At 42.8% G+C, this 24,592-nt stretch overlaps 1 protein-coding gene across 2 annotated transcripts; it reads right to left on the reverse strand.

The window, feature by feature from the left end:
* Window positions 1-225: 225 nt before the first annotated feature.
* On the reverse strand, window positions 226-24,576 carry rtel1 (regulator of telomere elongation helicase 1). 2 transcript variants are annotated; one of them, XM_085780897.1, is made up of 33 exons: window positions 24,247-24,576; window positions 23,765-23,960; window positions 23,378-23,471; window positions 22,213-22,294; window positions 21,107-21,167; window positions 20,920-20,995; window positions 18,392-18,476; window positions 18,068-18,133; window positions 17,076-17,217; window positions 16,952-16,990; window positions 16,780-16,855; window positions 15,544-15,641; window positions 14,989-15,044; window positions 14,619-14,693; window positions 14,424-14,502; window positions 14,097-14,229; window positions 12,360-12,473; window positions 11,756-11,796; window positions 11,550-11,635; window positions 11,377-11,454; window positions 8,482-8,559; window positions 8,186-8,332; window positions 7,967-8,082; window positions 7,725-7,848; window positions 6,902-7,070; window positions 5,115-5,272; window positions 4,356-4,451; window positions 3,955-4,168; window positions 2,984-3,121; window positions 2,195-2,323; window positions 1,887-2,075; window positions 1,422-1,547; window positions 226-650 (listed from the first exon to the last, which is right to left on the reverse strand). In XM_085780897.1, the coding sequence occupies exons 1-33, from the start codon at window positions 24,346-24,348 to the stop codon at window positions 580-582; spliced, it is 3,534 nt and encodes a 1,177-aa protein (XP_085637023.1). In that variant the 5' UTR covers window positions 24,349-24,576; the 3' UTR covers window positions 226-579. The 2 variants fall into 2 exon arrangements, with proteins under 2 accessions (XP_085637023.1, XP_085637024.1); XM_085780898.1 differs by having other exon boundaries at window positions 227-650; window positions 3,955-4,165.
* Between the last annotated feature and the right edge of the window lie 16 nt (window positions 24,577-24,592).

Raw genomic sequence — 24,592 nt, forward strand, 5'->3', positions numbered from 1 at the left:
GATGGGATCTTGTGTTAATCTCACATCAAACTTCAAGAAAACCTTGCTTTGTTAAGTCTTTGCTTGTAATTGATCATGAGAATATAAAGCCAGCCTGTCTGGAGGTGAAATGTTCAAACAGCGGTTTGTCGTGTGAAAAGGTGAGGAAGGAAGACTATGACTCCAGAAACGGGCAGAGCAGCTTTAATTAAATGTAAAAACTTTTTTTTTTTTTAAATATATAAAAACATTATTATTTCATATCACATTTTCACTTCTTATGACACTGATGTAAGACATAGCAGGCACTGTGCTTTACTAACAGCAACTTGACAAACCCCTGACTGACCTGAGGCACATGTTAAATCTGTCATCATCTCAAAGGAGAAAAACACAGGAAGCGGTAATGTTGTAGTGTCTAAAGTGTTGTCGGTAGTTACAAATGTCGATTTCATTGACTTCATTCTGCCTCGTCAATTCAGTCTACAACCACAACAGGTCCAGCCTCAGAGTCCAGACTCCATCACCTGGACTCTTCACAGCTTTAACAGCAGCAGCGGCGGTCATGAGCTGTTTGAAGCTCCTTCCTTCATCTCAGCTTCACTTTGTTTGGCCGCCTGAGAAAAAGCTGGAAATCTTGCTTTGTGTCCTCAAAGGAGGTGACGATGAAGCTGTAAAAGGTAACAGATTAGTAAAATGTTAAAGGGATATTTCAACATTTTGGCAAATGGGCCCATTGCCATAATCCCTATAATTTTAGGAGTAGGTTTGCTTCTTTTAATTGACGGTGCAAGCTATTTTTAGAAGAATGGCGGAGCAGAACCGTGAGCTGCGCAGAGCTACGGAGGCTACCTGCACATTCACCACGCTATGAGATAATAACGGAACGTTACAAGACAGAGTGGTTTTCGAGGTAAATTCATGCAAAACTGTTGATGCACGTTCCCGTCAGGGGCAGTTTTTCAGCCAGCAGTCTCTGCATTTACCTCTAAAACAACTCCATCTCGTAACGTTCTGTTATTATTCTCATAGCGTGGTGAATGTGCGGGTCACAACTTGTCCACCAGAGCGTTTTGGAGTTGTTGGATTGTGTATTTCATGAGTTTGATGAGGGAAACCAAGAAATCCCATTAGCCTCAGTAGTGTAGCTCTGAGCAGCTTGTGGCTCTGCTCCGCCATTCTAAAAACAGCTTGCACCGACGATTAAAGGTAACGAACCTACTCCTAAAACTATAGGGATTATGGCAATGAACCAAAAGGCCAAAACTTCATCTCACAGGCTCCAAAGGAGACAGTCATAGTCTTATATCTAGAGACCAACACTGAAAAGGTTGGTCACAGATTAAAGGTCTCCATGAGAATGATTTATGCTACATACAAGTCATATATTAAACACAAAAAACAAAAACAGTTATATTATGGTTCACTGGGTTGTCCTTCACCTTGTCTTTGCTGGTCTTCACTCACAGCGGCAGCTGCAGCAGCAGAAGACGCCGACTGACCGGTCAGAGCATCCAACATCTCTGTATACTGCTTCTTATGCTGAGGGCGAATAAACATGCCAAATCCTGAAGAAAAGAAAAAGATGGAGTGAAGAGTAGGAAAACCACCAGGAAGAAGTGTGTAAGTGAACATACAAAGAAGACAAAGAGGAGAAGAAGATTTATTTATACAGTACATTTCATATAAAAAGCAACTCAGCGTGCTTCACAAGAGAAATGCATGTAAAAAAGACACAAGTACAATATATCATAAAACAAACAGGGAAACAACAAAGTAAGCAGATAAATGTACACACGCAGAAGCAATTAGAATATGGTTCTGTAGATAATGCATGTATATTATACGATTAAACTGGGGAGGACTTGGAGTTGGGAATTTTCTACTATTTGTAACTAAGAACTTACGGACTAGAAGGTTGATGTCCTCGTCTCTCTCAGTGAACAAGCTCACCACCGTGGTCACCATGTTTTCATAGTTGTCCGTCTTCTTGTAGTTGTGAATGGTCTGAAAGAGCTGAGCCGACTTTTCTGGTCCCAGAGCTTTTTTCACATCTGACAGGAAAGTGGTATGGACCTCGTTTTTTGGGGCGGGACCTGATTGGCGCGGGGAGAAGAAGAGAAGCGGAGCTCATTTCATGCTGAACACATGTGCTGAGTGTATTGATGAAGAGCACCAGGGAGGAGGTGAAGGTAATGATGAGGCTGTGTCCTACGGGTCTGGGGTTCTCTCAGTCCTTGCTGGCTCAAGTGGCATCCTCCTTTGTTGAGCTGCTGTGTGTTGAGCTGGCCGCTGGTGGACAGTCCACTGGGGGGCAGAGCCACAGCAGGCTTTCTGTCTGTGGCTTAGAGAGACACACACACCACAGTTACAACACACCACAGTTACACACTCATTCTGTCCGTCAGCTCCTCCATCAAGAGGAAACGAGAGGGTGTGGGATGGGAGAGGATGAAGGGGGGGAAAGGGAAGGGAAATGAAGGGAAAGGGAAAAATTGATTGATTGATCTTTTTTTTTTTTTTTTTTTACTTATTTATGTATTCTCTTCTTCTCTTTTTTTGTTCTCTCTTATCAGAATTTATCTCTTATTTAACTCTCTAATTTTTTTGGGTTGTTGTGTTGCAGTGTTATGTCTTCCATGTCTTGTGCTGTGTGTTGCTTTAGGTATGGCACAATGAAAAAAAAAGGAAATAGATGAAACTGTTGTGACCAGCTGGTTTAGACCAGACTATGATGGACTGAACTCATTGTAACTGATGTCCTAAATTCTCACGCTTCTCACCGAGATTCATTCACTACTAATAAGAAATGAACTGTCGAAGTATCTTTCAGGTTTGGACAACTGGTTGGACAAAAGAAGACAATCAGACCACCTGTCACCAGGAAACTTGATGGGGTAATTAATAATGTTATGGACTAAATGATGAATATATGAGGTGAAATAAAAACCATGTCAATAATCAAAGGAGAGTGCAGTGTTGGGTGGAGGTGAGCGTCTCCTACCAGCCTGCAGCAGCAGCGCTTTCTTCTCGTCCTTAGCCAGCGAGTGATCGGGTTTGTATCCGCAGCCCTGTCCAGTCAGCTCCTCGCATCTCTCATCAAACCTCTTCTTGTGATGCGGACGAACAAACTGGTAGAAACCTTCACCACAGGGACGGACACACACGCAATGTCAAAAGACAGACAGGCACACACACACACACACACACACACACACACACACACACACACACACACACACACACACACAGTGACGGCTCTAGGAAAAACAAGCAGACTTTACATATGACTCAAATTAACTCTAGCTATAGCCTACAGATTAGATTATAGGGAACTACCAAAATACAAAAGACCTCTTTAGACTTTAGGAAAGACTCAGGTCATGTTTACAGGCCCTAAACTGAACCGACCCCTTCTTTTTTTATTCTTTTAACTTGAGAGGAGAACAGTATGTGTGTCCAAAAAAACCTGGTAAGGACAAATGCAAAATACGGTATCCTTGTGTCACCACCAAAGGATTCGATATATGGAGCAACTGCAGCAACGAAATTAATGAAATGAAAAATAAGCAAATTTAAAGTCTCTTAAATAATAAATAATATTCTGAACCGAACAGCTATGAGACAGAATGAGACACGTGGATCTGGACTGAAATATTCTTCAGATGTTTTAATGTGTGGTCTGCAGTAGCCCCTTCTTCTTTTGTTTATTTTTCTTTGATTCGATAGACTGACACAGTCAGTAGAAGGTTGAACTTCTATTTAAACAACACAGCTATAGTAATTAAAAAATGTTTTTTGCCTTCTCCTTTTTGCACTGCAGGGATTGTGTGTTTTTGATTTTATTTTTTCTACTTTAAAGTTTTCAGCACATTCAAAATATGGCTGCAACTGGTTCGCAGCAGTTCCGAGGACACGCTGTTTACGGGTCACCACAGTGTGTAGCTCAGTGTGTGAATGTGTGGGTGGACTCACCGCGGAGCAGACTGTGAGTGTTACTGTCCTCCACCAGGACGGCCGTCTCGGTCAGCAGGAGGTCCAGGTTGTCGGTCTTCTTGTAGGTCTGCAGAGCCTGGATGACCTGCTGGAAGTTGATCTGGCTCAGCGACTTCTTCATCTCTGCTAGGAACGTCTTGGCTCTGCTCGCCTTCCCCTCCTCGGACGTGTCGTCGGACAGGCTGGTTTTCTTCGGCCATGAAACGCACAGAGACAGTGTAACTCAGTGTAAAGATCTACAGCAGCCACACGGATATGAGTTCAGACTGTGAGACTGTGGCTTCAGCTGCAGCTGCCTCCTCTCCTGGAGGTGGAGAATCAAAACTAAAATAAAGACAACTGGACCGCACAAACCTGGTGCTGTTCAGAGAGACACGTACCTGCTCGTGGACCAGTTTGATTTTACGTTTTCCTCCTCGCAGCTCATCGTCCATCCTCTTGTCGTACTGAAGAGACAGCGTGGACAAACGGCTTGCCTTCAAAAGAAAGCAGATCATTGGATAAATAAGAACTACTGTCGTCCTCCTGGATATGAAAGAATTTGTAAACATGTAATGAACCATAAACTCCACTCAACAGCACGACAGAATGACCACTGTAAACGTTTCATCTCATACAGGACGGACCAACGTGTCTCTCAGAGGACAGGCTACCTTCTCTTCTTTTTTTAAATAATTTTTTTTATTATTCATACATCGTCGGGTTTTAATTACATGTTCTGTGGCTCACCTATTTGGTCTGGTTTTTTAGCTTTTATAGCTTCTACAACATGTCCTATTAGCACTTGTGATTCTATTGATAATGTTTATTGTATTTTTTTCTTTATAATTTTGCACTTATTTTACTGTGCTTAATGATCGGAATCTGATTACTGCAGTTTATCTTATACTATTTTTCATATGCACATTATCTACTTCACTGCTTTATGATCGGAATTTTGTCACTATTTTTCTTTTTCTTATTTAGCATATGCACTTTATCTACGTAACTTGGCTTTATTGCCTTTATTTTTCATATTTTTCATATGCACTTAGCGATATGATTTGTATTTTGTTAATTTGTACACATTTGTGTACATTTTATAATGAAAAGTTTTATCTAAAGTTTTATTTTGTAAAGCGGAAGTCATCTTTTTGTACCTTCTCTTCTCCTACAAGAGCATCACTGTCCTCTCCTCCGGGATGGTCGCCTAGTTCCAGAGCATCCAGCAGGTTGGCCGGTTTCCTGTGGCTCTCCTGCACCTCACACTCGTACTCGATGCAGATCCTGGCCATCCCATTGGCTCCAGTGGGCCCATCTGAGAACACAGACCGGACAAGGTAACTAGAATTACTGCTGTAAGGTTGTTTCCATCTGCTATTCTGACTAGTCTTAGGTTATATCATTTTAATATCCAGAATCACATAAAAAGGGTTTTGTGACATCACACTGAACTTTGAACTTTGACCATTGAATTTTAAAGAATTCATCCTTAGGGCCGTCTCCAGGAACTTTTACAGGGGCCAAACGAGTCCCTGCCTGGGGGTAGGTACTTATTCGGCCACGAAAAACTCCTAGGTGGGGCTTGAGGTTTACCTCTGTGCTTATTGGTCACACTCAAAGTGGGATGTGACGCAGAGAGAAATCCCTGAAAGCGTAATTTTTAAAACCCAGCAGCATTAAAAAAAAAAAAGTGTCTGCATAGCCGGAAAAAAGAGAATGAGTCAGTAAAAGACGTATGATAGTGTCTGTAGTATAATATGTATGACAAGTGGACAGAGAACTATGAAATCGCGTGATTATGCAACGATCAAAAGAGTTCTTAAAGGACAATTCCAGGCGAATTCAACTCGGGGGTGTATTTTCATATCATTTTAGGTCTAAAAGAATGAATCTGAAGATTTTCAGTTTAATTGCTCCTGTTTTGCGGTAGCTGCGTCTGTCCCTGCATCGCCACGGCAGCAATGAATGGGAGTGGATGTAAGTTCCGCTGTTTAGGCTGTTTACAGCCCTCAAAGCCGCAATTTTTTTCCACAGACAGCGTCAGATGGCGACTCAAACATGCACCGAGAAGTTTATTTACTTCAAGCAAGCCGACATGTTTGTAAAACTAGATCTAATTCAAAGTCTCCCGGAGTCTCGCGCGAGCCCTAAGTTGCAGTGCTGGTGTATTCAGGCGCAGTAGGAGCTACCGCTTGTGTCATAAACACAGGAATATCAACTCTTTACTTGCTTGAAGTGTACATTTTTTTCCACAGACAGCGTCAGGTGGCTACTCAAACATGCACCGAGAAGTTTTTTTTACTTGAAGCAAGTAAAGAGTTGATATTCCTGTGTTTATGACAGAAACGGTAGCTTTTCCCACTGCATGTGAACACACCGCGCACGGCAACTGGGTCTCGCGCGAGACTCCGGGAGACTTTGAATTAGATCTAGTTTTACAAACATGTCGGCTTGCTTGAAGTAAATAAACTTCTCGGTGCATGTTTGAGTAGCCATCTGACGCTGTCTGTGGAAAAAAATTGCGGCTTTGAGGGATGGAAACAGCCTAAACAGCGGAACTTACATCCACTCCCATTCATTGCTGCCGTGGCGATGCAGGGACAGACGCAGCTACCGCAAAACAGGAGCGATTAAACTGAAAATCTTCAGATTCATTCTTTTAGATCTAAAATGATATGAAAATACACCCCCGAGTTGAATTCGCCTGGAATTGTCCTTTAAAACCCAACTCGAGTCAAATTGAATATTTGTGCAATGCTTTATCTCTCAAGGAGTTGTAGACTTAATGTATCACAGGGGCAAAATTGGGTTTTGTGAGGCCACTGTGACCTTGACCTTTAACCTTTGACCATCAAAATCTAACCACCGGTGAACGTTGATGCCAAATTTGAAAGGCCTTTTTGAGACATTGAATTCACCACACCTCCCTCATATTCACACTCACTGAGCCTCCTCCTCTTCAGGCTGGGAAGGTGGGTGTCCAACGCCTTGGCCTTCTGGGTGACGGAGCTCTGGGAGGATGAGCAGGAGGCGAAGCCCGAGGACCCGACTGAGTCTGGTAAACTCACTGTCCCACAGCTCTCTGCAGCCGCCTTCTTCTCCACCACAGGCCTCTGGTGCAGCCACACAACCACACAGTCAGTATGAGCTGAACCATCAGCTCCAACATGCCCAGTACTATTTTTTTATTCAAAATAAGTGCACTGCATTTTATTAGACTGAAAAAAATGATGGCTATTGAAAACCCCATTATCACTCATTATTAGTCAAATGTGTTGATTCAGTCCATACATTTACTAATTTGTGTGATAGTGATAGTGCTGTGATAGATACCATAAATTCTCAAATAGACGCTGGTCTCCTGTAACGGGCCGGGTCTGGCTTCAGGTTTGAGAAATAAAATCCGTTCCCGGTTGGCCCCAAAAAAAAGGGAAGCCTGTGGTCCGACCTGACCCGAGATATTTGTATGTTTTCCCGGCCTGTTGAGAACTCAGACTGACTCAAGGAAAGAGCCGGAGCCTATATCCGGCCAAAAAATTCAGATTCATTTAGAAGTTGTTTAATGGGTGCCATTTAAACCATGTTCTGGACAGGCTCTTTCCTTCTGTTCTCACTCTAAAAACCTGTCTCATATAGACGCCTGTCTCTGATATAAGCCGGGTCAGTTCGGCTTCTGTTGGAGAATTTACAGTATATACGACCTCCTGTTCAGTCTTGTGCCTCTCAATCATTGATCATCTTCATGATCCGTGTGTGAGAAGACCCACCAGCTTCTGTGCCACCCTGAAGAACTGAGAGGCGTCCCGGATCATATTCCCAAATCCATCATACTGACGAACATAAGGCCTGACCCACGATGGAAGCTGAGCCCGGGCGTCGGAGCTCTTAAACCTGCGGGAGACACACAAACACACACCATTTCATTTGAGTCACTTTCGTCGCTGTTAAGTAGAACCATTGTTTCTTAAAACTCCTGTGTGGTCTACTTCTATTCAATTCCATGTCAGACCTCTGATCACACAGGAAGATGGCTCCATAGTCCTCCCTATGGCGAATGACTCTACCGATGGCCTGGTTCACAGCTCTGAACGCCTGCTGTCTGTACCACTGCTGTCCAGACAGGTACTGCACACACACACACACACACACACACACAGTTATGAAAAAGACTAAGCCACTAAAACCTCATCAGCCTTTTCAGTAAACCTCGGTGAGCAGGTCTCTTCACCTTCACCCCAGGAACTTTCTTTCGGCTCATCTCATCCAGGAACTGCATCTTCAGAATGACTCGAGGATCCATCTTCGGAGGGAAGGGAAGGCCAGTGATGACGACGCCCCGACCAAAGGTGTCAGCAAAATCCAGACCCTCGCTGGCCTGACACATGCACACATTTAGAAGAAATGCACCATAACTAATACAAACTGAACGCGGTATCCTTGACTCAGCGGACCGAGTGTACCTGTGTGGAAAAAAAAGCACATTTTAGGATTATCCTAGACTCTATGGACACATGATCAACTCACCTTCCCTCGACACACTGCAAAGAAAGTTCCTCCTTTAGACGCTGGATCATTGACTTTGTTGTAATATCCATCAATAACCTAAGAACAAACAGAAAAGATAAGTTGTTGTCACACTCTTCCTCTGTACTGTGACCAACTCACACCACATGCAGCTCATGAAACACTCTCAGACCTTTAACGCTTCCTAGCAGCTGTTTTCTCTAGAAATACATAGTTTAGTCATGACGTCCTGGGCACAGCAGCACAAACAAAGTCACTGCTCCTCTCTCCGTCTGTCGTCATCTGAGTTTCTCTCTCCTCTGCACAGGTCTCCCTCCTGTTAGCTCACTGGTCCTTCCCACGTTTACAAAGACATCACCCGCAGGTGAGATGGCACAGCACGGTGCACAGTGTTGAGTTGAGAGTAACAACATTCGGGCGAATGTCCTCCATTGAAGAACAAAAAAAACATTTGTCTAAAAAGGCCTCCAACAAATGAAAGAAATAAGACCAGCGCATCCAAACATCCATAAAGCATTAAAAGTTTTCACTGGCTCCATCAGCGTCGGTCTATGTGACCACAGTCCCCAGTGGATGAGTCAAAGGCTGGACCTCTCTCACAGCCCGACCATGGAGCCAACACTGGTCTGGACTTGGCTTAGACAGCATTGTGTTATCATTCAGTATATGTTCACTATTCAGTGTAAAAACAGAACGAAATTCTGTTTCAATAATAGATAAGAAAATGAATACAATACATTATACAACAGTTAGTTCCGACCGAGTAATTTGATTGGACAAGAGACATTCCATGAGTGCTGATATCCAGAAGTTTCCGAACGTCATCTATGGTCAAAACCGGAAGCTGGTTTTGCATTTCCGGTGGAATTGTTCGTTTACATTTCCATGGTTTTCAGTCGTCATAGTTGCGGTAAATGCATGGATCTATTAACGCTGGCTTTTAACATGGATGTCAATTTGTGTGATATCCATTGTTAAAAGTTGGCAAGATGATCCATGCGTTTTACAGATTTTCATTGAAAAAAAAAAAAAAATCCATGCATTTACGGCGACTACCAAAACCATGGAAACGTAAACATAAAATTCCACCGGAAGAGCAAAACCGGCTTATGTTTTTGACGTTCGGAAAAAGGTGGATAGAGTATAACAGCACTGGGACTTTTCACAGACATTATCACTCCACTGTATAGGCGTTCTAATAACCGTTACATCAGTTGTTAACTATCTTTGATTTGGGGCAAACTTTGCACTGCAAAGATGGACATATTTCCACAAATAACATTTGATCTAAATTATGAATGGTCATCAGACTCAGAGAAGGACGAAGGGAAGGAAAGAGGCCTGGATACATCAGCACAAACCAGGTGTGCTCATATGACATCAGCTGACCTCAACAAATTAGAGAAGAGCAAAAATGAAGCTAACACTGTAAGGCAGACAGCCTGGGCTCTGAACTGCCTTCAGACCTGGATGAATCTATGAAGACCGAGCTGAACACAGTGTTGAGGCAGTTTTATGGATCGATCCAGACAACTAAAGGGGAGCTCTACAGCATCAGCAGCTACCTTGGACTTCAGGCTGGATTAAATCATTATATCAACGAACCGCCGGTTAACCATTCATGGAATTTAATGCAGGACCCAGAGATTATACCAGCTAACAATGTTTTCGAAGGAGTCGTCAAAGAGATAAGAAGGGCAGAGAAGGACAGAACAACACCTGAAGACCAGCGCATCTTAAAATATTCTGCAGCGCTGATGATATGGTATGATGGTATGATATTCAGTTGCACTTTGGACGCAGGAGCAAAGAGGGGAATCGGGATCTTAAACCTGACTCATTCATCCTGGATGAGGAAAATATTTCACCATGACATTCAACGAAGAAACAAAAATCATAAAGACCCACTGGAGAGAGACCGAGAAAACCGGAGGGGTGCTGTGTATAAGGAGCGAGGAAATGCGCTCTGCCCAGTAGCATCTAAAGAAACTTACACCTGGTGCAAATGCCCTGTATCTGCAGCCGAGGAGGGTAACAGTGGAGACAGACAGTTTCTGGTATACTACCGTTCCCCTCGGAGTAAAACAGCTGGCACAGGTGTTTCCCAGGATGTGCAAGGAGGCAGGGACACACAGGTATTACACCAACCGCAGCCTGAGAGCCACTACCATACAGAAACTGTCTGATGCAGGACTTGAGGCGAAGGAGATCATGGCAGTGAGTGGGCATAGGTGAGATGCTTTATATAAACAGACACAAACTACGATGTCAATTTTGAACCATAGATAATGTGTTGCAGAACATAAACAAAACAAAAACTTGTTTCGCAGGTCTGAAAGCTGGCTAAAACGTTACTGGAGACCATCTATGCAGAGCTGGAAACGATGGAGCAACGTGCTGTCTGATCGAGCTGTTGACTCATCATCATGCCACCAAAACATCTATTAACAGTCTCTTATTTCAGTGGTCGCACAATAAATGGAAACATTCAGATAAATGTAAATGATACAAAGTAGCTGCGGCTCTCGGCCTGCGGCTTTGTGCCTATGACCGAATCACACCAGTGCTGATATTCAGCACAAAAGCGCTCCCTCGAGTGTGATATTGTTTAAATATAATGAATAAAAAATAGGCTTAGTACAAAAATAAAACTAAAAGTATTTACATAGCAGCATGGGACAAGAGCAATTGGATTAAAACAGATATGCCAGCTAGCCACGGAAAACACTACGAGCTGCTCCAGAGCTCCAGCTGGACTCAGGACTGGTTTTTCTCCTCCCTGTGTGAATAACCTGATATCTACAGCCGATGTGACATCTAGTGGCAACCTGTAAATTGCCACAGGGGAGGTTTTACAGTCAAATATACAAGTATATTAAAAAAACACACACTCACCTCATTAAAGGTGCCTTTTCCCTTAGGTTCGACAAACATGGGCTTCACGTTGTCGATACGTTCTGCATGTCCATTAGCCTGATGAGACACCACACAGAGATCATCGTCTGGAACTACTAATATAAACATATGTACAGATTTATAACATAATACAGTAATATGTTTCCACCTACTCTCCAGAAGTCCAAGGTTTTTTCCATTAAAGGGAACGAGGGAAAAAACACCAGGAGACCGTGAGGAACCACACGGCTCAGGTTGGCTGAGGAGGGAACACATGAGACACATTCATGAGATGATCACAACAACAATCACGTAATGGTCTGTTACTCATTGATCTACAAAAAATAATCATGCTTGCATCAGTGCTTGTCATTCTCACCAACAGTGTTGCCTAAAGAGCTCATGTTCTCAGGAAGAAACCTGTCACATAGGGAAGCATTAGATGTTTTATTTGCATCACAAGTCATTGTCAGAGTTGATCAGTTTTAAAGGTATAGTTCAGCATTTTGGCAAATGGAACGTTATGAAACAGAGTTGTTGTTGAGGCAAATGCAGAGATTGCTTGCCGAAAAACTGCCCCGGCAGGAAGCACGCATCAGCGGTTTTGCATGAATTTACCCACGAAAACGTAACATAACGTAACTTGTAACGTTCACGTTTTGGAGTTGTTGGATTGTGTATTTGATGAGTTTGATGAGAGAAACCAAGAAATCCCATTAGCCTCCGTAGCGTTGCTCTGAGCAGCTCGCGGCTCTGCCCCGCCGTTCTAAAAATAGCTTGCACCGACAATTAGGTAAATGGGTAAATAGGTATATGACTATAGGAATTATGGCAATGGGGCAATTTGCCAAAATGTTGAACTATCACATCTAAGGCTTTTATCAAATAAAGATGGAATTTGGAAGGAACAAAGTTGTGCTGGTATCATTAAGTATCATGTGACAGAAACACAATTAGGATCTTGTCTAGAACAGGAAACTCACCTTCTATCAAACGCTGAACTTAAATGAACTTTGTCTGGACCGCGGTCAACGACGCTGACGAAGATCTGGTCCCGGTCGATCACATGACCGTTCTCAAGACACACCGGGAACTCTCTGCAGCGAAAACGAGGACGACACACAAGCGTGATCAACAACGACGTTCGGCTGCTCTTCATACAACATGATGGCTCTGGTAAAGCGTGATACAGTTTCTCTTCAGGTGGGGACGGCATGGTGGTACAGCGTTTAGCGCCGTCACCTCGCAGTGAGGTTCTGGGTTCGATTCCCACAGTCCACAGACATGCACGCTATGTTAAATGGGGGACTCTAAATTGCCAGCAAACACATTGTGTGATGTTGTTGTGTCAGAGCTGTGACGGACAGTGACCCTGCCCTCACCCTCCAGCCCCCTGAGACCCTGTGTAGATCGGCAATAAGGCTGATGGATGGACAGATGTTTCCTCAGGTGCAGCTAATGGTGCGTTCCATTATGACTTGGAGGTCAGATTTTCCAAGTTCCCAGTTGGACACGTCATCAGAAACGGCCCCTGAAGTCAGAACTCCAACTCAGGGGAACTTTACCTCAAGTTAACAATCCAACATGCCTGCTCTATGCATCAACAGCAAATAAAAACTGAATGTTTCACTCTTTATCAGCCAGCTGGTCATATTCAGTAATTAAATTGGTCATACTGACAGAATTGTGCAACTTCTACTTGTAGACATGTTGTTATGTTGCTTTTACGTCCAAACTGTCGCGTGTGTGTTGATATTGGCTGGTATTAGCTAAAAATGCTAACAACAGCAGTAGCTAACAAAAGGATTGCTTACAGTAACTGGAAAGCTAACATGGAAATCACATATTGCTTACATACAAAACAAGATATTGATTCCTATTCCTGTTCTAAGTAAAGCAAGACATAGGCTATATTAGATTATAAAGCAATGAGGATTTTGTATTGTTCACTTATTATGCCATATACGAGTTACTGCATCAAAATATGAGTTAATACCTATGTAAGTCGCACAAAGCCGTTGTTTTTTATTAAAGAAAAGGGCACTAAGAAGAATTCAGAGAGCACTCACATGGATTATTTAAGTCGGGCTTCGGAAGCTCAGACTGATTGTATACAAAGCAAAAAATTACCTGCAAATTTGCAGAAGTATTCTGTTTTAGTTTCACAAGATGTCAGCCATAGAAGGAAATTTAATTTTGAATATGAAATGGCAAGGACCAAGTTACGTAAAAGAAATGTGCATTTCTGTGGTGGGTGTTAAGCTTTGGTATTCATTACCAGTCATAGAGAAAAGTTGTTCAAATGTTTTTCAATTTAACAGGCTTTATAAGAAAAAGGTGGGGAGTTTATATAGAAACATGTTGTGATGGAAGATATTGGCTGTGGATTTTATTTTCTATTTTCTTTGTATATTGTTGGTTGTAAATTGGCATTTCATCATTCTGTGTTATTTTGTTTTAAGAAAGGAGCAGGTATTAAAAGTTTTCTTCATCCTGCTCCTTTCCAATCCTAGGATTGGAACGAATAATAAATGAAATTGAGTTTGAATCAGTATCAATCAACATGACAGACATCACCAGAACAGGAGCTCACACTCATTTGTATACTACACTAAACCCTAAATGCACTTTGATGTGTTTGCAAATTATATGCACTGTCTCTTTACGGTGTCTCTTGTGTAAAACAAGTTGTGAGGATCGGCAGGTCTGAAGTAACTTACATCCTCATCTCAGAGGTGAATGAGGACAGAGGTGAGAGTGTCCCGCTGGTCAGGATGATGGAGCGGACGCCTTGATTCTTCAGCTCCTGCATGCTGAAGCCGGGAGAGAAGCACCAGTAACTCAGTATGTTTCCTACAAGGCGCCAAGAAAACACACAAGAGCTATTTGAGCAGGTTTACTCACAGGAGGAGACACACAGAACTTTTCAAAATCGGTTAAAGAGAGGTTACTGCAGAAAACAGCACTCCTCCTCTCACACTTACAACTCTGTATGAACCGACAACACCCCCAAAAATTCACACAAAGCCGACACAAAGTATCATCACCTTGTTTCTTTGATGAGGACGAAACCCACATGTCGGTATTCTGTTTTTTCCTGTGGCTGGTGTCTCTGTGGATGTGAACCTGAGCCAGACAGATGAAAGACAAGAGCTGATGTCGTCATTCAGACACATGACAAGTGTGTGGAGGCACTCCTTTACTTCCATACAGCTGTTCATGGGCTTCTGATGGACACACACCTTAAAATGAGCCGTGTTGGAAATCATCTGCTGCTGTTTCTCCTTCTCTGATGACGCGTCCCCACAAAACACCAGCTGCAAGACAAGAGACGACCACGATTACAGTTCATGTATATATAAAAAGCCAATAAACAATAAAAAAAACATGACAAATGCAGTGAAATGACCAGATGATATCAATCTAATGAAAACAGAGCTTTGTGGTTCTGTGAGGAAACAACAGTGTATCACCCAGCATGTGTGTGAGGCGGTGCAGGTTGTCAGATTCAGTCACTAACTCTCAGGTGTGTGTGTGTGTGTGTGTGTATGAACTTAAACCTGGCTGCTTCCTGATAAGCTGTGCTAGCTACACCCTGATACCAGATCATACCTGTATGATGTTTGTCAGCTTCTCCAGTCCACTTGTGTTCTGGAATATTCCTGGCTCTGTTGAGAAACACAGCTCCTTAGTTAATTGTATGAACCTGCACATCTGGTTTTATCTGTGTGATGAACCCAGCAGACAAGTCCCTGCAAGGGGAGGATGAAATTATCTCCAAAAGGCAGAAAGTTAAACATGAGAAACTCTTTTGCAAAGCATTATCAGTGTATTATTTTTGTTTTCAGTTTTATAGTGAATACTGATCATTTGACCAAGGTATCAGACAAGATTATTTACTATTTAACCTTTGCTGTGGGTCCTTTTCCTTTCCTGTCATTTTGAAAATGTAAAAGATGAAAATATATTTCTTTAAATATAGTTTAAAATGTTAAGGGAATGTGTCATCTGTAACTTTCTGCCTTTTTGAGATCATTTCATCTTCCACTTGCTGAACTGTTCACATTAACAGAAAGTTTGACCAGGGGTGCCCAAACTTTTGCATTGCCACTGTACATTCAGTGACTTGTTGTTTCATGAACATTAACATGAAGAGCTCATACTGACGTCCTGCCAGGTGTCCGCTGATCTGCTCCAGAGCCTCTTGGACCATCGTCTTACTGCTGTAGTTTAGGGAAGCTCTCTCTAGCAGCTCATAGATGAAGCTGAGGTGGAGAGAAAACATTTCAAAACTCATGTTAGAGCTGAACAATTAATCAAAATACAATCAAAATCACAGTTAAGCCAAGTCTGATGTTCAAATTGTAGGTGTTGTTCTGTTTTTTAAAAAAGGTAAAAATGTGTCACAACAAATCATTATAAATGAATTATTGTGGTGCTACAAGGAGCTCCAGCCTAAAAATTATTTTCTCCAGATATAAGACAGCATTCACATTTGGTACCGATGCCAATTTTATATTTTCTTTCTATTAAAAGGGACAACGAGGAGTTTTGGAAAAGCGAAGCGTTTTCACACTACATTTATGAGCCTCCGCGCGCACCGTGAAATTCTTTGACCGGCGCAAGACAGACTCATGTTTTCATTCATCAAGAATGAAAGTCAGAGGTTCGAAGACGATCACATACCGTCGTAGTTCCGACCATAAACGGTGATTCGGCGGCGTTATTCTCATGACTTGCCACGAAACCGAAAGTAAGGAAATGCTGGTCGGCTCAACCAGCATTTCCGCCACCACTAATAATAACAAAATAACGATAGAGACAAAACGATATATTTATCGAAAATGGGCCCATTAACAAGTGTGGGTAACGTAGATTCATCCACATTAATATGAGACTTTTTTATAATCAAATAGAAACTTCTCGTTGTCCCTTTAAAGTGATATATAAAAAAAGGTAATTGCAATCATATTCTCATTTCGCAAACCTAATCATTATTATGTTTTTCTCTCTTTTTGTCAATTTTGTTTCCATTTTCCTTTTGTTATCGTTTTTCCCTGGTTTGTTGCACAGTCTAAAGCAGCTGGTCTCACACCCAGGAGTCTGTTGCACAACTGTGTAAAAAAAGTGATTTAATGTCACCATAAAAAGTATCATTTGAATCCTACTGCACCCTCTTGACTAAAACTATGGTCTTACGCTCTTTAATTTCTCTGCAAAACATGCATTTGATGTAGAGCTTTCCCTGTTTTTACTTGATGTAACATGTAATTTCAATTGTGAGATGTGGAAATGCACAGATCAGAGGGACAGAAAGGCTGATTCAGACATTGCTGTACTTGAAGCTGTTAGCAGAGTCAAACTGTTGTAATCTCCTCTCCATCTCGCACCACTGTCACTCACATTCCAGGTTTAGTGATGCCTTTGTCACCAGGTAGTTCGTAGGAATCGATGGCAGCTTCCAGGTCCAGCAGAATCTCTGTCAGAGCGGACATGGAACAATGATGAATCCACTTCACCAGAAAACAGGGGAGGCACTAAAATGAGGCCAACTGATGCTCTAAAGAATACTTACGTTTGATTTTACCAACGGACGTTATGTCTAGTTTTAGATCTGAAACAGAAAAAATATCACCAGCCATTACTAACTGCCACACTCTGTATTGATATCAGTGTCTTTAGTCAATCAGTCAACAGACCAGAGCTGAAGGACTCTACGTTGGAGTCCTCAGAGACTTCCTTGCTGACTTGTTCCACCAGCAGCCGGTCCACAGCGCTGATGGCCGAGGCCAGGTCATAGGGAGTCAGGTCAAAAGACGTCGACTCTTCACACGTCTTTTCCTGCAGGGAACAGAAACATCGTCCGGTTGGATAATCTGAGAACTCCACGGAAAAGTCTGTGGGTCATATCAGGTTTTCAAGAGTCTGCAGCTGAGTAAAATTAATCACTGTATGTCATGTCACAGATCTCAGACCAGTTGAACATCTGTTCTTTTAGAGCAACATGTCCACCGGCTTTGTCCACTGTCCACCACCGCCACCATCATAACATCAGGTGAGGATGTATATTTAGGCAAAGTGTTTATCTCTGTTCAAGCTCAATGACAAGAAGGGACAAAGCAACTTAAAGGGATACTTCACCCAAAGTCGATAATTCACCAATTGTCTACTCATCGTCATGCCAAGGAAGGGTTTGGAGAACTTTCAGTGTTATTCAGAGTTAATTTGATCTCTGTTTTTAGCCTTGTTGTAGTAGTAGCTACTTCTTTCGTGTTCACATCACACATCCAATTGTTTACAATGACGAACATCTCGCAGCAAATCATCAACAGAGCCACTGGGAGCTACTACTACAACAAGGCTAAAAACAGAGATCAAATTAATTTTTCCTAACAACTTTTTCATGTGGCGGCTTCAGGACGCGTCAATACAGACGAGCAGCATGGAGGTATTTGGATGTTTCATAGTGTGTGTTTTGGACGATTCAAAAGTGAACTCTATCCGCCGCCATTATATGAAAATCTGTTTCCAGCCGGACCCCCCCTGGAACTCCTAAAGCGTTTTGATGACTCTGAAAGTTCTCCAAACCCTTCCTTGGCATGACGGTGAGTAGATGATTGGTGAATTATTGATTTTGGGTGAAGTATCCCTTTAAGCTTATTCATAAATGATAACATCCACAGAGTCTCACCACATTATGAGCTTCATCAAAAATGACCACCGCTCCTTTCAGCTCGATGTTGTGCGCCCTGCGGCTCTGTGACACAAAGAGGGAGACAGGAAGAGAAAAGACGGTGAGAAACTGATCTGGACTATAAGCACAATGGATACACTGGTTCATAGATATTAATATTTAAATAAAGCTGCAATATGCAATACAACAGTAAAAGCATCTGCTGTAGCTAATCAATATCAGTGTTTATTTAACCACTTTGCTAACTGATGTGACCGTTACGTAGTTTATTCAACTACATGTGTGTGATCCAGGGACAGTTTCTGATCCAGGACAGCTTACCTTGGGATCCAGCAGGTAGTTGTATGGCATAAAGATGACATCTGCCTGCTGCTTCAAGGAACGGGAGAGGTAGTAAGGACAGACCCTGGAGGAAAATGTTTCAACAAAGACACATTTTATTTTCCCTGGAAATAAATGTAAAATCTAAATAAAACGAACAATGTTCCTGTTGTCTTCAATTTGATTTAAGTTTAAAAAGAACGGAAAACATAAAGACCAGACCCCATTGAAACAACATCAGGGAGCGTGTTGGTGACTGCGTGGGACAGATGGCATCAATCACTGCTAGAATATCGTGCCATATTGGCAGGAAACACACAAATACATAATGTGTAAAGTTTCTTTTCATCTGATGCTGCATACATGAGGGACATCCTATTTGAAGGGTGGAATAATTACGTAGAAAGTAATACAAATACATCACAAGTCTGTCCACTGCTGATGAAGGGATAGGACTAATAAACTAAACCTAGAATATAGAGTCTTCTCTCAAAGCTTCAGACTGACTGGAAAAATAGTTCCATAAAATTCTCCTTAGTTGCATAGCAAAGTTAATTTGCTCCTGATTTGTTCATCTGAATTTCACCATTTTCATGTCAAAATGTTCAGAAGAGATGTGGCTTGTGAAAAATGACTCCAGTATGCACCTCAGTGACTATGGGGCGTAAGAATCGACCATAATCTCATAAACTCATGTCCACTTCTCCCATTGGAGTCAATAGACTCAAGACCTGCTGCTTGTCTCCTAAAGGGGCGTGGCAGTGCCCCAGAAGCCCAAATAGAGGAAACTGACTCTTGTTTCTAAACCGTCTTTAACTCTTTCACTGCCAAAGACGAGTTATCTCGTCTTAGCGAATCCAAGCGTAGTCTGCCAAAGACGAGATAACTCGTCTTAGCGTTTTTTTAATGGCAACGCCATGTTGAATGTCTTGCCCTACTCCTCTGTGAAGATCAGACTTGTATCATCAAAATAAAGTCCAGAAAAACACATTTGGATTGAGAGATATAAAAAATATAGCGTGTTTTTCCCCCCCTCACGGAGCGGGGCGGGTGTCTGACTGCAGCGGCGCCGCTCCGTGACACTCTGGCCGCCGGTGAGAGCTTAGGGGGCGGCGGCGGGGCTCATGGCGGCTCGGCAGCTCATCGAAGCTCCGTGCAGCTCCGTGATACAAAGCACAAACGTTAGTAACAACAACCCCGTCGATCGCTCGTCGTTAGTCGTCAAGAGCGTTTGGAAAGTCGCCAGATTTTGCGAGAAATCACTCAGATAGCAGCTTGAAAATCCCGCGATCTAGTGTGGATGAGGAGCGGACGGCGCCGGCGAACGTGACGAGAGCTAAAGATGGTGGGAGTGTCTGTTGTGAGCGTGCATGGACTGTCTGTGGCTGTGGGTTCAGGGGGCACGTCAGCCAGAGCTGTAGGCTGTGTGTGTGTGTGTGTGTGTGTGTGTGTGTGTGTGTAGATGTGTGTGTGTGAGACAGAGAGAGTGAGTGAGTGAGACCGCTGCCTGCTGACCAGAGGAAGCTGGATCTGATCTAACTGTGCGTTCACACCGAAAGCGATTAAATCGCCTGTAGTCGCCCTGGCCGCTCCTATCGCGTCGCTTGTCAGCTCTAGCAGGCCCTTGCACCAAGCGACCAAAGGGGCAGGACTTTCAAGCTGTGCTGCAGATGTGTCCATTCAGGCTCTCTCAATTTCTCCGGCTGTGAGAATCCCAGTCCGCTATTGGCTGTCGCCGCGGTCGCGCCGCTGCTCATTTGCATAAAGTTCAATCTCTCCCAACTTTCATCGCTCGCGTCGCGTCGCTCCCATGGCGTCGCTCCCGCCGCCGGTCGCTCCTCGTCGCCAGTGTACATTGAAAATGAATGGCAGCTGGTCGCCGCGGTCGCTCCGGTCGCTTTTGGTGTGAACGCCCAGTAAAGCGCCGTGTTTCGGCTACAAAAACCTGTCGAACTGATCCGCACACGCACGCGCACACACACACGCACGCACACGTCACGTACGCACACACACTAAAAAAAAAGGAAAGAAAAAGTTGTAACTCAAAGAAAAGAAAGAAAAAAGGCTGGAGTAGTGTGTGTCAGTAGCTAAATGTTTTGTCTTTTGTCATCAAAAGTCATTTGTCAGTGTTGATTTAGTTGTTGTTTACAAGAGAACAACTGTACAGATGTTGAGGCATCACTAAAGCAAAATATAATGGAGCAAATTGTACTAGTAAACCTGAAAATGACGGCCGACACAAAAACCTCTTTTTCTCAAGATTTTGGTGCCAAAATGGCATTTTGGGCTAAAGTAACCTATATTCAACCACCAATTTCACAAGACTGGAACAAGATAGAAACAAACAGGTTTTTTTGCTGGAAAGTAGAGACCCTAATCTTTCCTTTGATGGGTTGAATGTGTATGTAGTAACAGTACATAATATATGGTGGGTCTACGGAAATCAGTCAAAAAGCTGGAAAATGCCTGGCAAGCTGGAGGAAGCTGCTGTGAGAATGGCTGGCAGTCAAAGAGTTAATAAAACCCACTTCTGTTTGTTGCCATATTTGACCAAGTCTTCCACATCAAGGATGGAGTTCACCAAGTCTCTGTCAGTGCTCTTCTCTAAAGAAAAGACAACATTAAACACATTAAAGCCTGTAACAGGGGTTGTTATGACATTGTTGAAATGCGATATAAGCTGTTTAACTGCTCTTTCACACACTAAATCATTACCTTCAACATTATTATAGAAGTGACATGACCTGGTGGAAACTTTACTCCTGCACATATGGACCTGACGACAGAAAATTATGGAAAAGATTAGTTTAGCACCAGCGTTACAATTTCACTACCAGAAAAACCTTTTTGTGTCTTATCTGCTGTTTCGTTAAAGGGATAGTTCAGCATTTTAACTTGTCTGTATAGTGTGTTTTAGAGTTGGTTTGCTACCGGCCTCATGGCTATTATAATTCTTTACTTCAGACACATAGTCCGTATGACAATTAAAGGGATAGTTCAACATTTTGGCAAATTAACCTATTGCCATAATCCCTACAGTCATAGGAGTAGGTTCATTACCTTTAATTATCGGTGCATGTTGTTTTGAGATCAGCGGGGCAGAGACGTGGGCTGCTCAGTCAACACAATGGAAGTGAATGGTTCAGGTCCCCTGTCCTTCATCAAACTCACCAAATACACAATCCAACAAATCCAAAACACTCTCGTTGACAAGTTGTGACCTGCACATTCACCACGCTATGAAATAATAATGTAACATTACAAGACAGAGTTGTTTTCAAGGTAAATGCAGCCGGATCTACATTCCAGACACGATTGCTGGGCAGAGTGATTTCAAAAGTGCAAGTACTTCTGAGTATTTGCTTCATGTATCATAATGTTACATGTTACATGATTATTTCATAGCGTGGTGAATGTGCAGGTCACATCTTGTTGACGAGAGCGTTTTGGAGTTGTTGGATTGTGTATTTGATGAGGGACAAGGGACCTGTACTGTTCACCTCCATTGTGTTCGCTAAACAGCTGCCCCGCTGATCTCAAAACAACATTCCCCGATAATTACAGGTAATGAACCTACCCCTATGACTATAGGGATTATGGCAATGGGCAAATTTGCCAAAATGTTGAACTATCCCTTTAAAGGACAGCGATCAGTCCAGGCTGTAGAATCAGTAAATCCACATAAACCCAGTGGTTCATATCAAAAATATGTCTGTCTAAACTACCATTCAGAGTGTATCTGCATCTTTAAGACAATTTATCTGACACAGTGACTTCCTGCTGGAAATTCACAGCATGAACAAATTGTTTAATTTCTTTACCTTGACGTGGTTGCTTTCCTGACGCATCACTTCCGGGTGGATGCACAGCTGCTCCCTTGACCCCAGCACACACACCTTAGGCCTGAATCGCACACAGACATCAAGGTAACAGTGACATATGGTAGAGATAACAACATACCTTCATCATGCATAAAAACAATTCTTCAAACATGGTGTGGTATTTGATTTTAGGTTTCCCCACAAGCAGAACCAGACACTGACACTCTCTGCCTCTGTCACATTGAAAGTTTCTCATGATTCACCAACAGGTTTTTGTTTTTTTAAAGCAGGGTTAGAAAGGTAATTTTGTCCTTAAAGGGATAGTTCAATATTTTAGCAAATTGGCCCATTGCCATAATCCCAATTGTTTTAGAAGTAGGTTCGTTACCTTTAATTGTCTGTTTGACTGTCGGGGGCAGTTTTTGGCAAGCAGTCTCTGCATTTCCCTCTAAAACAACTCTGTCTCGTAACGTTCCGTTATTATCTCATAGCGTGGTGAATGTGCAGGTCACAACTTGTCCACCAGAGCGTTTTGGAGTTATTGGATTGTGTATTTAATGAGTTTGATGAGGGGAAAGAAATCCCATTAGCCTCCGTAGCGTAGCTCTGAGCAGCTTGCGGCTCTGCTCCACTGTTCTAAAAATAGCTTGTACCGACAATTAAAGATAACGAACCTTCTCCTAAAACTATAGGGATTATGGCAATGGGCCAATTTGCCAAAATGTTGAACTATCCCTTTAAAAGTCATGACAGCAATGGTACGACAATACTGACTTCTAATAACATATAATTCTATATATTTGGTTCACGTCGTACGGGCTTGTCGGTCCCTCTCTTTATTCTCATGAAAAAGAGGAAGAACCTTCAGAGTCTCTCCTCCATCAAAATAATATTAATATCCAATTTAATTTGTCTTTTAAGATTCAATCATCTACAGCCTCTAGGCCCAGAGTGACATCAAGGCTAAACAAACCCCGGGGGCACACATCTCCGTCTATCAGTGTAGCTGACGAGCAGCGGGTGAACAGATTTAGGCTCCTGGGATTTACCATCTCAGAGAACTTGTTGTGGTCAAGACCCTTCACCCTCTGTGCTTCTAAAGCCCATTACCACGTATATTATGACAGGCACTGACTCTTGCATTTGAATAGATAACATGGTTTACCTGTATGAGGTGTTCTTTAACTCATTGATAACCTGTGCGAGCTGAGAGTGTGTCCTGGATGCATATATGATCTTGGGGACATCAGTGTAGTACACTGCAACACAATGAGAACACACGGTAACATCTTTAGTGGATTTGCATGAAGCTGTTTCTGTAGTTCAAAAACACACTTAAAATGTATTCTTTTGCGAGTGTCATTAAGGCTTCAGTCAGACATTACAGTGCACAAAATAAAAAGGTTGATTGTTTAAAAGACTTGGTTAGAGTTAGAGAAAAAAAAGATTATGAGAGTTTTTTAAAACCCTCAATTATCAAAATGAGCTTTAAAAACTCTCCACAGGCTTAAAGCTTTAAGCTGCACTTTGTTCCCAGGTGATGTAAACCTACTTGGTGTGTCACCATCCGTAGCAGTCGTGCCCCAGGATGCCAGCTGTGTCTTGGGTAACATCTGCTCCCCGCCCATCATTGCTATCTTGCGGGCAGAGATGTCGTCCTTGAAGTACTCCCTCCAGGCCAAGGTGGCACACAGCAGGCACAGGGTTTTGCCAGTGCCTGTGGGACTCTCCAGCACCCCATTCACCTTCTGGAAGAGACCAACACACATGCACACTCTCAAGGAACAGGATGTTTCCCTAACTCATAATTCAGCAACTGTAAATCCACCAAACAGCTGTTGATTATTCACGAACCGGGGGGGTGCTGCGCTGTGGTGGAAGCAGACACAGAGATTTACCCACTTATATACCACACAGGAGACTGTAAACGATGATGCTGCGTTCACTTACAATGAAGTTACATCATTGTTTATACAACTGCGCACTGAGACACTATCGCGGCGGCCCAGGTGGCCTCAGTTTCATCCTACTTACCTTCTGCAGACACTCTATCACTTTGTTCATGTAGTCTTTCTGACAGTCATATGGAGGAAAAGGAAAGTTCACTGTCACTCCATGCAGGGTAAGTGACGGCATTGTCTCTCCTCGCTCACACCGGCAGCAACATGAACTAACGCGGTGTTAGACACACGACACGCTGAGTTGACCGTCAGACTTTAAACTGTCCAGCTCGTCTAGACTATAGGTTCAACATTCAACGCTAACAGCTTCTGTCGCAGTAAATTGTATTGACTCCTCCACTGTCGGACCTGCTCGGGTTTGACAACATGTCTTCTCCACTTGGCGCCACCTCTCTGCTTTAACTCTGCTGCGCGTGCGT

The sequence above is a fragment of the Trachurus japonicus genome, chromosome 7 (genome assembly GCF_045865225.1).
Source record: "Trachurus japonicus isolate A0001 chromosome 7, Traja_1.0".
NCBI classification, from domain to species: Eukaryota; Metazoa; Chordata; class Actinopteri; order Carangiformes; family Carangidae; genus Trachurus; species Trachurus japonicus.